Raw genomic sequence first — 16693 nt, forward strand, 5'->3', positions numbered from 1 at the left:
ATCATCTAGTTATACTTTCTAGTGCACTATGTAGTGAACATGAATGCGTTATCTAATACACTATCTAGTGCACATAAATCCGTAATCTGATATACAATCTAGTGCACTGTGTAGGGAACATAAACCAATTGTCTAATTCACTATCTAGTGCACTACGTAGGGAACATAAATTCATATCTAAAATACTATCTAAAGCACTATGTAGGGAACATAAATCCATTATTTGATATACAATTTAGTGCACTATGTAGGGAACCTAAATCTGTTAACTAATACGCTACCTAAAGCATTATGTAAGAAATATAAGTCTATTATCTAGTACACTATCTAGTGCACTAAGTAAGGAACATAAATTCATAAATTCAGACAGGGTACCTCCCTGAAATGAGTTTTTGCAACTCGGGATGTCTGCGTTTCTCCCGTTTCATCATAAAGTAAAAACCATGTCTGTACAGACTCCACTCCTCTCACAGCTTACATTCACACCTTGCTCCTCCCGTCCTGCTCTGCTGTGTTTTGTTGTGGTACCGTCACGTTATGTTGTTATAATCCTAACACACATCAGTACATTGGTGGGCATTGGAAGATTGTAAGTTTTTGAATACTTTGATTTGCACATACAGAAATAGGGGCAATTTTATGGAATTAATAGTGTAAACTATACATACGCAAAGTACAGACGCACCTTACGCATCCTACGCAAATGAATCGGAGCATGCGTAGTGAGGCTTTTATTCCATTTGCTTGTGTTTGGGTGAATAAGTGCTCTTTTCTTTTGACTTTGTGCTTATACATGTTTGTTTGTTTATTAGGATTTTAACGTCATGTTTTACACTTTGGCTACATTCATGACAGGAACGGTAGTTACTCATTACACACGATTCATCAGTTTACAAGTTTATATCGAACACAGTCATGGACAATTTAGTGTCTCCCATTCACCTCACTTGCATGTCTTTGGACTGTGGGAGGAAACCGGAGCACCTAGAGGAAACCCATGCAGACACGGGGAGAACATGCAAACTCCACACAGAAAGAACCCGGATGCTTATACATGTTAACAGAATAGCATTTATTTTTTATTTTAAATGAACACAGGGACACATGTATTTGGTCACTATTAAAAAATTAAAATTTACAAATGTATTTACCCAGCAAACAGGGCGGCACGGTGGCTAAGTGGGTAGCACTGTCGCCTCACAGCAAGAAGGTCCTGGGTTCGATCCCCAGGTGGGGCGGTCCGGTCCGGGTCCTTTCTGTGTGGACTTTGCATGTTTTCTCCGGGTGCTCCGGTTTCCTCCCACAGTCCAAAGACATGCAAGTCTGGTGAGGTAAATGGGAGACACTAAATTGTCCATGACTGTGTTCGATATAACCTTGTGAACTGATAAACCTTGTGTAATGAGTAACTGTCGTTCCGGTCATGAATGTAACCAAGGTGTAAAAACATGATGTTAAAATCCTAATAAACGAACAAACAAACCCAGCAAACACAACTACGTGGTATGAGTTAGACAAGAAATCGAACCGCTTTAAACATCTGAATTTATTCACAACCCTACTGAGAGCAGCTAGTTACAAAAATGTATGCATTACATTATTAATATGATAAAGAGTTACAAATACAGAGTGCTTATAGAAACAAAAATCACTGAATTTACTCATCAATCATGACACACTGCTCTCCCCTACATAAAAGTAAACAAACTGCTTTTATAAGAAAACGTATCGGTATTGGTATCGGCTATACTGGCCCTGTATTTACTTGGTATCGGATCGATACCAAATTTTGCAGTATCGCACACCACTAGTGGGTTTCCTCCAGAGGCTCCGGTTTCCTCCCACAGTACAAAAACGTGCAAGTGAGGTGAACTGGAGATACTAAATTGTCCATGACTGTGTTTGACATTAAAAACTTAAACTAATGAATCTTGTCTAACCAGTAACTACCTGTCCTTTCATTAATGTAACCAGTGTGTCAAACATGACGTTAAAATCCTAATAGGTTAAATAAATATATTAATTAATTTTCAAAACTTAATCTGACATTAATTAAGATAAAATAGAAAAAATAAAAGATATATGTTTGACCTCATATAGTATGTATGTAAATAGAAAGTCTAAATACCACATTTAAGCATCTGTGACTGTTTATCCTTCAGACTGAACTTAAAAACTGGTTTGCCTCTGTGAAAGATTACAGCACATGGTTACAGTGTTTCTAAACACTGCATCCACAAGGATATCAACAATGTCCTAAGAAGTCGTTCATTTCTTTGAACGAAAATAAACTGATGGGAATGTGCACTGTAATTTTAGTGAAGATTTTGAGAAAATTGGTGTTGTGTTTCTCTGACCAAAAAATCATCCAGATTGTAAAGAGAGTAAAATTTAAACGCCAGGTGTAAGGGTGTTCAGGGTTCCAAGGACTGGGCAACAATTGTTTCCTTGGGGTTAACGGTAAAAAAACTGATACTTTAACTAGACACAAAGGCTTGTTTTTTTTACACCTTATTGACCCCAGGCCTTTTGGTATGATGTTTTATGCACTAAAAATCCAAGAGGAGCAATGAGAACATCATACTGACATAGTGGTGGTAGCCTGAACTTTTTATTTCTGTCCGCTAAGGGCAATATTAGCAGTAACATACAGTCAGTCAAGTAAACAAGCCACACTGCTGTGTGAAGTTCATTAATGACATTTTAACTGACACCATATTAACAATAAAGTATGTTTAATATAAAATTGAATCAACATTACAAAACAAACAGACATCTAAAATGGTTAACCAAATATTCAACACCACTCCCAGTGTCCTGACGATTAAAGAGGGATGTTCAAAAGAAGACAACAAGCATTTAGGTGTCTAGTACAATTTTACACAAAAACAATCTCAGACAGACTATACATGATCAACTCTATCCAAGGCTACATAGAAACTCTTTTTGTCATCAAGACTATGCCAGCCAATGGGTCCAATCTCACAATCGGCACAGATAAGATACTTTACATTGCCTACGTCTTTGGTGAATCCAACATTCTCAAAGGTGTACATATCATCCACCATCCAGTGAGCTGTTAACATGTCCCCGTCCACAGTCCCATCAGTCTGGGTGATAGTGTTTTTCTTTCTCATTGAAGGCAGAAAGAGCTGGTGAGTTGGGATGGTTGAAGCACAAGGATAAGAAAGCACACAAACATCAAGTTAATACTAAACTTAAAAAGAACTTAAAAGCATAATTAGAAAAGTTAAAGCTGAAAAGTGTACAAGGATTTCAGAATGTCTTAGTCTTTGGTATGGAAATGTTTATGAATCAGTGGATGCAGATGTGTTAAAGGAGTTTCGATGAGTAGAATGAATCCACCTACATGTTGTCTAATCATGTGCTTGGTCTAATCAGGTACTTGGCTTTCTCTCACATTAAACTCCAACATAGGACTGTACCTCCTCATTGCACAAGCACTTTAACTGGAACTTTATATCTGAGCTGTACTCCTTATTTACTTGAACTTAAGTTGGGAACTCATCCATCTGCACTGTACACTTTGTAAATATAACAACTGTGACACAGTCAGTGCACACCAAAAACCTAACCTGCTTACACTTCTTCAGACCGGTCTATGCACCTTGCTACCCCCCCATCCTGTCTACCCTATTGTCTTTTGTATGTCTGCACTAGAGATGTAGCCTGACAGTGTTTTGTTATACTGTACAACCCTGTATTGTATAATGACAATAAAGTTGAATTGAATTTTTTTTCAGTAGTGTCAAATACTAAGAAGATTCTAAAATTCATGTACATTTCAAAGTTGTAACTTTTCACTTAAATGGTTTTATTCTGATGCTATGATCTGTAACACAATACTGTATTTAATCAGAGACAAATGCAACAATAGAAGCATTTATATACACCCCTGACCCTACATTGGTAGACTATGGTAGGCTTATAAAATAATTATGTATCTACCAGAAGAGCTTATTCTTACATTTTATTTACCTCCACCTGCTTGCAAAGATGCCTGAATAATCTTACCTCCTTTTCTGCTAATACAGCCATGCCTGGACAGAGGACTTTTGATGCACAACGTTGGCAAACCACTGACTTCATATTTTTCCCATCTTCTGAAACCAGGGATGATGGGTCAACACATCTCCCGCTGTCAGAGCTCTGATTACCGTCGTCCATGATAAAACTACTCACAATGACAGACTACAACAGACATAAAAGATGTAGAAACATATTATTACACACATCAGTGTTTACAGTATAACACGTGATTAAACCATAAAGAACCAGCGAGCTAAGATCACTACCATTTCTAACAACCAGTTACAATGTGATACTAACCTATTTCACACCATCAGCAAACGTGATCTTATAGCTTTACTTATACACAATATTACTGCGGTAAACGTTTAAAATCAGAATAAACGTTATAGTTATTTACCGAATTAACTACCGGCGGCGACAGTTAGGCTGTGAGGCAGACCGACGTGAAACAAAACTTAAATGTAGAGTTCCGCCTCACACAGGCGTTCAGCTATCAGCTAACATATTTAAAAGCTCATAATATGACATTAACCAGCATAATTATGTGTGTTTTGCATTAATTTTACCTTTGTTTTTAGGTCTTTTTAAGAGTTTTTGCATTTCACACCAAGAAGCATCACAAAAGCTGCAGATCAATGTACTGCACGCCTGTCTCAAGTGTAAAAAAGCAACTCAAGTGTCAAAACTGGGTGTAAAAGTGTACATTTTTTTAGAAAATGTAGTGGTGTAAAAGTAAAAGTTGACGGAAATGTAAAAATACACCAAAAATACTTTATTATTATGTATTATGTATTATATTATTTATTTATATTATTTATTATTATGTACTATTATTTTGTTTTATTACACCACTGCCTATTTTCAGTGTTTGTGTATCCACCTCTATTTAGTACTGATAAAACACACCTGTTTTCAGGTTTTTTTGTAACCTACCTGTTTTTATAATTCACTTCTATTTATAATTTATTTCTATTCGTAACCCACCTGTTTTCATAACCCACCTCTATGTATAACTTACCTCTATTTATAATCTACCTCTATTCGTAACCCACCTCTATTCATGAACCACCTGTTTTTCGCAACCCACCTCTATTCATAATTTAACTGTATTCGTAACCCATCTCTATACATGAGCCACCTGTATTCGTAATCCAGCTGTATTCGTAATCCACCTGTATTCGTAACCCACCTGTATTCAGTTCAGGCAGTCGAGCTGTAACCCACCAAGGTCTTCAGTCACGTGAGTTTAGTGCTCGTGACAACACCGAGGCCCCGTTCTCATTCTGGAGGTTTGTTTTAGTCAACAGTACAGTGAAAAGTAACAGCAAAGTCAATAAAATAAAATACATAATAAAAACTGAAATAATAAAAAGCTAAATGTTTGAATTAAATAAAAGAAATAAGATAAGGTACAGATTTTGCTCCACATATTTTAGGGGCTCCGTTCCTTGTAGTGGAAAACGTACATTTGAGAACCGCAGCACTTTACTAGCCCTGTTTCCAGCACCAGGTCCGGTTGGTGGCGGTAGTGCACAATGAAACTATTTCCGCCACAAAACAGAAGAAGAAGAATCGCGTCACCGAGAACGAGGAAAGAACAAAATGGAGGAGTACGCGAGGGAACCATGGTAAGCTTACCGGCTAAACTTCACCATTATTGTCACACTTACTAAAATTAAGTATGTACATATATTAAACATAGATGTAGGTGTGTTGTAGAGCGATATATGTTGTCGTTGTCAGTGTGTTGGAGCTGAACAGAAGCTGTCAGGGTTCATTCATGCTCATGTCATTACTCACCATGATGTCCTTCCTACAGTCCAGAGCCTGGAACAGACTGACCTTGTTTATACACTGAACTGATCATTATGTTTATAATGTCTGGATTTAGAACAGATGTTATTTTATTCCTGATTTACCTGCTAATTAAACTAGTTCATATAATAACGTACTTAATTTGTTGGTCATTCTTAACTAGCTATTTAAAAAACATATTTTGGGCTATTACACGTCCTAGATAAAAGCTATATGGAATAATCACTGTCCCCAATAATACTAATCTAATAAATCACAGTGGTGATCTTTATTTAGTTCAGTTTTACTGTCTAATCTGTCCACAACTGATATTAGTAAGAGTACAGATCTAGTGTGCTGTGATAGATTTACATCTAATAATCTGCACATCAATTTAACCAATAATACAAATATTAATAAAGTGTCACATCAGCTATTTATACTCTAGTTAATAAAACAGCTTAATGTGGCGGTGATGTAGAGCAGTAAGATAAACCCACATCATTATATCTTTACTCACATTTGCATACAGTGGCAACTCAGTAATCAGTTCTCTGCACTATATTTACATTTTTAAGTCCAAAGCCACTTACAGTACTGTGACTATATTAAAAAGTTTTCCTGTTTTGTTTAGACCTATAGCACTCTCTTTGCATGTATGTGTAAACAAAAATGTTATACATGCATTCAAGGTGGGTGAAGACGAGTAAGTATTCAGCACTTTGTAGAGCTTGTGTTCTTGTTATCTTGTCCCACTTCTATCTGTTAAAGTAATCTTTGGTTTTCTATATTTTAGCCCCTGGAGAATAGTGGATGACTGTGGAGGCGCCTTTACGATGGGAGCCATAGGTGGAGGGATATTCCAGGCTGTTAAAGGCTTCAGAAACTCACCTTCTGTAAGTTCTGCTTTGTCTACATGTAGTGGTGCAGTTTTTTGTTATGAAGATTAATTGCTATTGTTCCAAGTGTTTCCACCAGTGTTTCAAATGTTTTTAATGTTTGCTTATTGCTCCACACTGCAGAGCACCAAGGACTTTCTGTATCACATCTGGGATCAGTTGCTTCCTCTCATACAAAGCTCTGCATCACATGGTCATATTCAAATATGAGTTGGAAATTGTTACTTTTTTTTCTATTTGTTTTAAGCTACTGAAATGTCAGCTGACTTTTTTTTTAAGGTGACGTCTACTGTTCCTTAGATATTTGTTTTTAACGACCTCCTGGATGAGACAGTGGTGCTTTTGCAAGGTCAACCAATTCTGGATAGAATCAACACAGTGTTGTTTTTATATGGACTTGTATGGCTTATTCCTCTGACTTAGTTTGATGAGGATCCACAGCGTCTTTATTCCACAATTTCTTTTAATTGTGGCATAAATTGCTACTTGGCCTATTTTGCAGGTTCGCAACACAATGTGTGATTGCTTTCTGTTCTTCTCTTAGGGAATGAACCACAGAATGAGGGGGAGTTTGACAGCCATCAGAACCAGAGCGCCACAGTTAGGAGGTAAAAATGTGCTATACATTAATCTTAATCTTTAATATAAATCTATTAAGCCCTCTAAACCCACAGTGTGAACTGGACTGACAAACATTGCCTTTTTTATGTAGATCTTTAGTATGTGCTTTTTTCAAAGATAACATAACAATGACTTTCAGTGGTCAAATAACTGCTAATAATTTAGCATGGTGGTTAAAGAAAATCCAGCCAGCTAGACAAGATTTAGGAGTACTATTTAGAGACAAACCTGCTCAGTTTCTGCATTGCTGGAGAACTTCCAGCTAACCATTAGCAGACCAGGTGTACAGTTCTATCCTTATAGACTTTAACAAACTGCAACCTGGTTATTCTTTGCTTCTCACTGATGAAAGGCTTTTCACAATTTCAGTCCTGCACCAAGAAGACTGGTTCTAACCATCCTTGCCATGCAGTTTGTCTTCCTACGGTTGTTTAGTGACATTCTAATGAGCTGCTGTCAATCACAGATGTGAAGTGTAAAAAAACATCAACATGTTAAATCTGAATTACAGGAAGCTTTGCTGTATGGGGCGGGCTCTTCTCAATGATTGACTGTGGGTTGGTAAAAGTACGAGGAAAGGAGGACCCATGGAACTCGATAACAAGTGGAGCCATGACTGGTGCTATCCTTGCTGCAAGAAGTTAGTGAAAAGGGCTTTCTTTTTTATACATAAATTGGTTAAAACTGCTTGTTGTAAGGAGATCAGAAGAGGACAAGGTGTTTTTGCAATGTTTGCTTCCATGAGGCTCAGTGCAGATGTTTTACTTAATTATTAACATACAGTATCCACAAACCTAATTCTGCTATTCATTGTTATTATTTATTAATAACTTTTAATTTTAATGATGGGCAGTGGTAGCCTAGTGGTTAAGGTACTGCATTAGTAATCCAAGGTTGCTGGTTCAAGCCCCAGCACTGCCAGGTTGCCACTGTTGGGCCCTTGAGCAAGGTTCTTAACCCTCAATTGCTTAGACCGTATACTGTCACAGTACTGTAAGTCGCTTTGGATAAAAGCATCTGCTAAATGCTGAAAACGTAAACGTAATGATATGGTCTTTAATAATCCTGATTAATGCGATTCCCCTTTTAGATGGACCTGTAGCTATGGTTGGTTCAGCTGCTATGGGCGGTATTCTGCTAGCTTTAATAGAAGGTGCTGGAATCCTTCTTACAAGATTCGCATCGGCTCAGTTCCCTACTGGTAAGTGTATAGAAGGGTCGTAGTGTTCGTGATGTGTTTTACCTTGACGTCTCTATTTAATGGTAAGCATTACCAGCATTTTTAGGAAGTTCTGTCATTTTTTTCAGGTCCACAGTTTGCAGAGGAGCCAGCCCCAATGGCACCTTCATCCTTTGGAGACTACAGACAGTACCAGTGAACAGCCTGATTAACATCAAGATGTTTTAATATTTCACAAACTCAAATATGGTTCTGAAATTACACACATTGGACTCTCTGCATTGAACAAGTATCCTGAAGTAATCCACTGTAAGGTTACGGTTAGGGAATGTAATAGACAAACATTTATTTTATTAACTTAATTCTTTGCAGTATGACGTTTTACATGTTTTCCCCCCATATTTATTTAAAAGATTCTATTAATCATCTAAAAGACATGGCATTCCTTGTACTTCTTCAGTGTTACATTGATTTCTCTTTAAATTCCTGAAGATCTCTACGCTATAGGTCATAGTAATTCAGTCAGCCTGACCAGTTGGGGCACATCAATGTAAAAATGAGCTAATATGTGCTGTACACAGGTACTAAACCAGAACTGGACATTGCTGACACACGCCGACCTCATTTCCTTGCTATAGAAAGCAGCATAAGTTGTGAAGAGTGGACTCGCTTGTCTCTGTGAGATTGTGTTGAAACGTGTGCATTTGTAAAATATTTTGCTTTAACATTTGTTGTGATTTTCACCAAGCAAGTCTACAGTTGTAAAAGAATTTCATAAACATGTACAATCTGAAACTGTTCTTTATTGTTATTATTTAATAATACTGTCGTTACAGTTTTTATTATTATTGATTTCTTAGTGGGCTTATGAGTGGTGCTTGTTAATTTAGCAAAGCCTGGATACAGTCCAATTTGCCAAGTTCACACTACGCGACTGGATCTCTTGTAATCGGGAGTCTTTGAAGTCGGTGTGGCTTTCACACTACACAACTGATCGGCGATAGGGGGTTTCACACTACACCATCTATCACCAACTGGAATCGCAGGAGAGCTTCTTCATCTAAAAATGCACGTCAACAAGTAGCGAGCGATCCAAGTTTGTGCGCTGATAGGCAGCGCTAAAGCAAAGATGAAAAGCGTGGGTGTTATGTTTTGTAGAGAACGATAAGGTCAAAAACACTGTAAAACTTGTGTGTATGTCGATGTATTCTGATATAAACTGTATTATGCCCCTGTCCCACCCTTTTACAACTCCTCCCTGCATTTCCCCCTCACACCGTATCTTGCGTTCTCATTGGCTGTTCGACATAGTACTCATTGCCAGTTGGGTGACTCAGATCCAGATATTTGACATGCTAGATATCTCTCTTCGGTTGCCGAGCGCTCGGATCGAGTTGTTTCGATCGTTGCTCCCGAGCCGGCAAATCTAGCGCCGGTCAGTCGGCGAGTGAAAATCAGGGCAAAAATCGTGTAGTGTGAACTAGGCATAAGGCAACAGTCCTACCCACTTTTCATTACAAACAAGCATTTCCATAAATAGTTGGTTCATAATTAAGTTAAAGGAAAAAATTAAATCCTACATGTAAAGTAATATGATACAGCAGCAACAACAACACAGATTGGATCTGCAAATCCAACACATAAGCAGCTCACGTCATTGAATTCAGAACGGGATTAACAAACACACCCCTGAAAAAGCTACTCAACCATATATTAATTATGAATCTGCAATAAGGATCCAAAACTTATAAAACTGGGTGGTCGAGCATGGACCACAAATAAATAAATAACACTGAATATGCTAGACACGATGGAAATCATGGTATGCCATCCTTGCGCTGGCAGCACTGTGAAGGCGGGACATTCCAGTCATAAATATAAGACAGACGGAGCTTCACCTCCTCTTTGCACAGGCGACCATCTCTCTGCAGCGTCTGGTGCTTCTCAAGCATGTCCTCCAAGCTCTGCTTGTGCGTCACCAAATACTTATTACTGCACCCCCTTGATTTGTATTCGGTATCAAAGCGTGGGTCATGCACCCGTTTCACATCAACAGGTGCGAGCCAGGCACCCAGCGATATGTCTTCGCTTTGCCATGTCTTTAAAAAAGCCGAGTTCAGGTGTACAAAGTGAACCAGATCAGAGGAAAGCACGTAGCCTCCACCTAATGCATACGGTATGTAATAGTCACATAACTCCCAGGCGCTCTCTTTCCACTTCCCGGCCGCTTTGACGCGTCCTCGTCCCGAGAAAAAGCCCCAGTAAAGGCGTCTAGGTTCTTTAGTCTTTAGTTCCTCCTTGAGCAGGTCCAGGCGTGCAAACGTATCATCATCGGCCTTTAGGAGGAATTTGAAATCAAGTTTCTGGTCAAGCCATGAATACGCATAAATCAGCTTTAGAGTTAGATTCTCATAAGAGTCCCGGAGCTCGGGAAGGAGGAGGAGGTCACCGTGCCGTGCCTGCTCCGTCTCCAGGTTCCGCACATCCTCATATGGCAAGCCCTCTGTGCCAACTGCAAACAGAGCGAACACATCGGGATCAGTTTTGGACAGCCAGGTGCTGCGGATGATGCTGCGTCGTTCTGTGTATTTTGGTCCGGTAGTGATGAGGACCACCAGAAAAGCCGAGAGCTTCTTGATGTCAGAAGGCACCGCTGGATGATCAGGTCGGGGTTGGACTCGAGGTGCAGAGCCCGGGGAGTCAGGGGGTTTAAATGTCTCAGAGGTGCATTTAGCAAGGAAGAGGAGGACGGCGGTGAAGAAGAAGAGGACCCCGAGTGCCAGTGCAGTCTTGTGACGGGACACAAGGCGGACCAAATTCATGGTGTCACGACTGAAATGAAAATAAGTACTTTACTATAAAACAATAATTAACAGCAGTACTCATGTAACATGCTCTGTATTATGTCATAATAACTGTTGTCATAGTTCTTGTCAGATCTTGTGCAATGCTTAAGATAACTCATAAAGTCACCGTCTGCTCTTCTCATGAAATATCTGTTTATGTGAACCATGTCTAGAAATCAGAGAACCAAAAATCAGAGAGGAAGCTGCAACGGCATTCCTTTATACCTGAATGTTCATTAATTAACAATAAGACAAACTGTCTTACACATGGAAGACAATCATTAATGTTGCTACTCTCCCCAGGAGTGGACATTCTGCACAGATTGCATGAAGTGTAAAGTGTGTACTGTAAGACATCTATGTCTATGGGCCCATTATTACAACAACACTAAACATAAATGACCTTAAAGGAAATGCAACTCAAAAATGGAATGTCTCTCTGTCCAGGGTTTATTCATGCCTTGCGCCATGTGTTTGCAGATGTTGATTGACCAAGCATGTGTCTAATCAGGATGAAGTTCACAAAAAATAATAATAAATATGAATACTACCTAAATGAAGCCCTGCTCCTATGCGGTGTTCTATCGACTTATCCTTCCCATCGAGATGTCCTACCAAGCATGCACACATCTGTTTCAACTCGTTAAGTGAAATGCCTATAATTTCGTGCTATATTAAGATATACAGTGTATCACGAAAGTGAGTACACCCCTCACATTTCTGCAAATATTTCATTATATCTTTTCATGGGACAACACTATAGACATGAAACTTGGATATAACTTAGAGTAGTCAGTGTACAGCTTGTATAGCAGTGTAGATTTACTGTCTTCTGAAAATAACTCAACACACAGCCATTAATGTCTAAATAGCTGGCAACATAAGTGAGTACACCCCACAGTGAACATGTCCAAATTGTGCCCAAATGTGTCGTTGTCCCTCCCTGGTGTCATGTGTCAAGGTCCCAGGTGTAAATGGGGAGCAGGGCTGTTAAATTTGGTGTTTTGGGTACAATTCTCTCATACTGGCCACTGGATATTCAACATGGCACCTCATGGCAAAGAACTCTCTGAGGATGTGAGAAATAGAATTGTTGCTCTCCACAAAGATGGCCTGGGCTATAAGAAGATTGCTAACACCCTGAAACTGAGCTACAGCATGGTGGCCAAGGTCATACAGCGGTTTTCCAGGACAGGTTCCACTCGGAACAGGCTTCGCCAGGGTCGACCAAAGAAGTTGAGTCCACGTGTTCGGCGTCATATCCAGAGGTTGGCTTTAAAAAATAGACACATGAGTGCTGCCAGCATTGCTGCAGAGGTTGAAGACGTGGGAGGTCAGCCTGTCAGTGCTCAGACCATACGCCGCACACTGCATCAACTCGGTCTGCATGGTCGTCATCCCAGAAGGAAGCTGACGCACAAGAAAGCCAGCAAACAGTTTGCTGAAGACAAGCAGTCCAAGAACATGGATTACTGGAATGCCCTGTGGTCTGACGAGACCAAGATAAACTTGTTTGGCTCAGATGGTGTCCAGCATGTGTGGCGGCGCCCTGGTGAGAAGTACCAAGACAACTGTATCTTGCCTACAGTCAAGCATGGTGGTGGTAGCATCATGGTCTTGGGCTGCATGAGTGTTGCTGGCACTGGGGAGCTGCAGTTCATTGAGGGAAACATGAATTCCAACATGTACTGTGACATTCTGAAACAGAGCATGATCCCCTCCCTTCGAAAACTGGGCCTCATGGCAGTTTTCCAACAGGATAACGACCCCAAACACAACCTCCAAGATGACAACTGCCTTGCTGAGGAAGCTGAAGGTAAAGGTGATGGACTAAACCCAATTGAGCACCTGTGGCGCATCCTCAAGTGGAAGGTGGAGGAGTTTAAGGTGTCTAACATCCACCAGCTCCGTGATGTCATCACGGAGGAGTGGAAGAGGATTCCAGTAGCAACCTGTGCAGCTCTGGTGAATTCCATGCCCAGGAGGGTTAAGGCAGTGATAATAATGGTGGTCACACAAAATATTGACACTTTAGGCACAATTTGGACATGTTCACTGTGGGGTGTACTCACTTATGTTGCCAGCTATTTAGACATTAATGGCTGTGTGTTGAGTTATTTTCAGAAGACAGTAAATCTACACTGCTATACAAGTTGTACACTGACTACTCTTAGTTATATCCAAGTTTCATGTCTATAGTGTTGTCCCATGAAAAGATATAATGAAATATTTGCAGAAATGTGAGGGGTGTACTCACTTTCGTGATACACTGTAGATCTATCAAGATGTGCTACCCATAGTTTATAATAAGATGTACATCTATTGAGATGTGTTACCTATAGTGTATGATAAGATATACATCTATCAAGATGTGCTACCTATAGTGTATAATAAGATATACATCTATCAAGAAGTGCTACCTATAGTTTATAATAAGATGTACATCTATTGAGATGTGTTACCTATAGTGTATGATAAGATATACATCTATCAAGATGTGCTACCTATAGTGTATAATAAAATATACATCTATCAAGATGTGCTACCTACAGTGTATGATAAGATATACATCTATCAAGATGTGATACCTAGTGTATGATAAGATATACATCTATCAAGATGTGCTACCTAGTGTATGATAAGATATACATCTATCAAGATGTGCTACCTAGTGTATGATAAGATATACATCTATCAAGATGTGCTACCTAGTGTATGATAAGATATACATCTATCAAGATGTGCTACCTACAGTGTATGATAAGATATACATCTATCAAGATGTGATACCTAGTGTATGATAAGATATACATCTATCAAGATGTGCTACCTAGTGTATGATAAGATATACATCTATCAAGATGTGCTACCTAGTGTATGATAAGATATACATCTATCAAGATGTGCTACCTAGTGTATGATAAGATATACATCTATCAAGATGTGCTACCTACAGTGTATGATAAGATATACATCTATCAAGATGTGATACCTAGTGTATGATAAGATATACATCTATCAAGATGTGCTACCTAGTGTATGATAAGATATACATCTATCAAGATGTGCTACCTAGTGTATGATAAGATATACATCTATCAAGATGTGCTACCTAGTGTATGATAAGATATACATCTATCAAGATGTGCTACCTAGTGTATGATAAGATATACATCTATCAAGATGTGCTACCTATAGTGTATAATAAAATATACATCTATCAAGATGTGCTACCTAGTGTATGATAAGATATACATCTATCAAGATGTCATACCTAGTGTATGATAAGATATACATCTATCAAGATGTGCTACCTAGTGTATGATAAGATATACATCTATCAAGATGTGCTACATATAGTTTATAATGATATACATCTATCAAGATGTCCTACCTAATATTTTGCACCATCTTACAAATTAGATATATTATTATATTATATTAGTTATTTGAAGCGAAATTACTACTAAAATGTGTCTGTCAGCAATGAATTGATGAATGTAATGCTCTGTTCAACATCTAACTGCTAAATGAATGAAACAATTACAATGCAGTCATTATGTACTGATAAACAAAACTCTTTAAAAACATTAAAGATATATTTTATCATTATTTACCCGTTTGTATTGAGACGCTGCACCGCTTGCTGAAGATTATTTATGATTTTCGCATGTGCATTGTTAGCTAGCGTAACTCAGCCCGGCTAAACTGCACTAACATCACCAGCGTCTCTCCTCACTGTACAGCAAAATAAACAATTAGTCAAATAATTACATTAAACACCACAAAAATGCAATGATATGTAACAGGACTTGTTCATGTGGTCACTGTTTCTCCTCACTGTACACACTACTGCTTTAGCTCTGTGGTGACGCAGGCAGGAAGCTACTAGGCTATGGGATGGACTATACTAGCATACTACATAGTACAATACCAAATGAGTAGCGATAATACTGGATATTTCTGTAAAAAAATGAGGAAAATAATGCGCTAGCATTGTCATTCTATACATATTATTTATGCGTATACATAATACATTTCTGTCTGGAAAATTATAGATAAAACACGAACACACACACTATGCATCCTACCATACTAAGCAGTATACATAGTGTTCTCGGGATATGCATACCGCTACATACTTTAGCACTAAGCAGTGAGGTAGTACGTAGTAGTGCATACTACCGTAATACACGTAAAACAAGTGTAAGTATGCGTGTGGTGTATTACCGTAATACATAAAGTATATAGTATTTTGCGTATCCCATTGCTGAATACTTCCAAACTTACGTGGAAAAATATAAAATAAATATACATGTATAATACTACTATAAGTATGAATGGCGCAATAAAATGCTTCTAAATATATTAGTTCTGTTTTTATTTGCACAGCTTTAAATTGCACAATGTCTGTAACTGCACCTTTAGGCCCCCACTTTTTAGTTTTTATTGTTAGATGTTTAATATTCTTTTAATTATTATATTCTATTTTCTTTTTTATATATTTTGTAGATTTTATATCTTAATTTTTATTCTTTCCTACCTTATTGTAATGTCATTGTGTGATGTTTGTAATAACTGTAATTGCTGCTGCTACACTGCAATTTCCCTTAGGGGATCAATAAATTAAATCAATCAATCAAAATCTAATATTAAAGTTTAACAGCTTGATCCTTACCTGTAGGTCCCGCCATTGGTCGAAATGCTTTTCAATCATCATCATCATTACAATCAATTAAATGAAATTTGCTGATACTTTTAGAAGAATGTAATATGTTTTATATACATACACACATGTACAGTAGAGTGAAATTCTCTTCTTCTCACAGATTCCATCTTGTTTGAAAGCTGGGGTTGGAGCAAAGTTTCAGCGATTAAACAGTGTCTCTGAAGTTGAGGGCCTTGCTCAGGGGACCAACAGTAGCTGCTTAGCAAAACTGGGATTTGATCCCACAGCCCATATAATCCAGAGCACCACTGTCCCTATTATGTTCCTTACCTATAAATTTATTAAAATATAGGCTCAAAGGGCTTAAGAAAGTGTAGTCTGTAAAATGTGGTAAAAGTCACACTATTACTATTGGTTTTGAAGGCTTTTGTCATTTATTTATCGCAGACGATTATTTTTAACATACACACCATCAATACAAGAAACATTAAAAAAATCTCTTTAGCTTGAGGAACATCGTTTTGACCCAGCCAAAGGCACTACTTAGACACCCAAGGGCTAGGATTCTAACCAAGGGTTTTCCAAGCCACTCAGGTCAGGAAGGAATGGCAGGATAAAGTGTGACATGACT

At 38.4% G+C, this 16693-nt stretch overlaps 3 protein-coding genes across 6 annotated transcripts; 1 reads left to right on the forward strand and 2 right to left on the reverse strand.

Annotated features, from left to right (window-relative positions):
- Positions 1-2592: 2592 nt before the first annotated feature.
- Positions 2593-5306, reverse strand: rabif (RAB interacting factor). 4 transcript variants are annotated; one of them, XM_062986728.1, is made up of 3 exons: positions 5243-5306; positions 4036-4212; positions 2593-3152 (listed from the first exon to the last, which is right to left on the reverse strand). In XM_062986728.1, the coding sequence occupies exons 2-3, from the start codon at positions 4186-4188 to the stop codon at positions 2904-2906; spliced, it is 402 nt and encodes a 133-aa protein (XP_062842798.1). In that variant the 5' UTR covers positions 4189-4212; positions 5243-5306; the 3' UTR covers positions 2593-2903. The 4 variants fall into 4 exon arrangements, with proteins under 4 accessions (XP_062842798.1, XP_062842797.1, XP_062842795.1 ...); XM_062986727.1 differs by lacking the exon at positions 5243-5306 and adding an exon at positions 4620-4687; XM_062986725.1 differs by lacking the exon at positions 5243-5306 and adding an exon at positions 4451-4498.
- A 306-nt stretch (positions 5307-5612) lies between these two features.
- Positions 5613-9342, forward strand: timm17a (translocase of inner mitochondrial membrane 17 homolog A (yeast)). The gene is made up of 6 exons (XM_062987039.1): positions 5613-5681; positions 6644-6743; positions 7291-7354; positions 7879-8007; positions 8458-8568; positions 8676-9342. The coding sequence occupies exons 1-6, from the start codon at positions 5656-5658 to the stop codon at positions 8744-8746; spliced, it is 501 nt and encodes a 166-aa protein (XP_062843109.1). The 5' UTR covers positions 5613-5655; the 3' UTR covers positions 8747-9342.
- On the reverse strand, positions 9331-15216 carry b3galt6 (UDP-Gal:betaGal beta 1,3-galactosyltransferase polypeptide 6). Its single transcript, XM_062987038.1, has 2 exons — positions 15011-15216; positions 9331-11379 (listed from the first exon to the last, which is right to left on the reverse strand). Exon 2 carries the CDS (start codon positions 11367-11369, stop codon positions 10365-10367), a length of 1005 nt encoding a protein of 334 aa, XP_062843108.1. The 5' UTR covers positions 11370-11379; positions 15011-15216; the 3' UTR covers positions 9331-10364.
- Positions 15217-16693: the final 1477 nt, after the last annotated feature.

Source organism: Trichomycterus rosablanca, chromosome 24, assembly GCF_030014385.1.
Source record: "Trichomycterus rosablanca isolate fTriRos1 chromosome 24, fTriRos1.hap1, whole genome shotgun sequence".
Classification (NCBI taxonomy): Eukaryota; Metazoa; Chordata; class Actinopteri; order Siluriformes; family Trichomycteridae; genus Trichomycterus; species Trichomycterus rosablanca.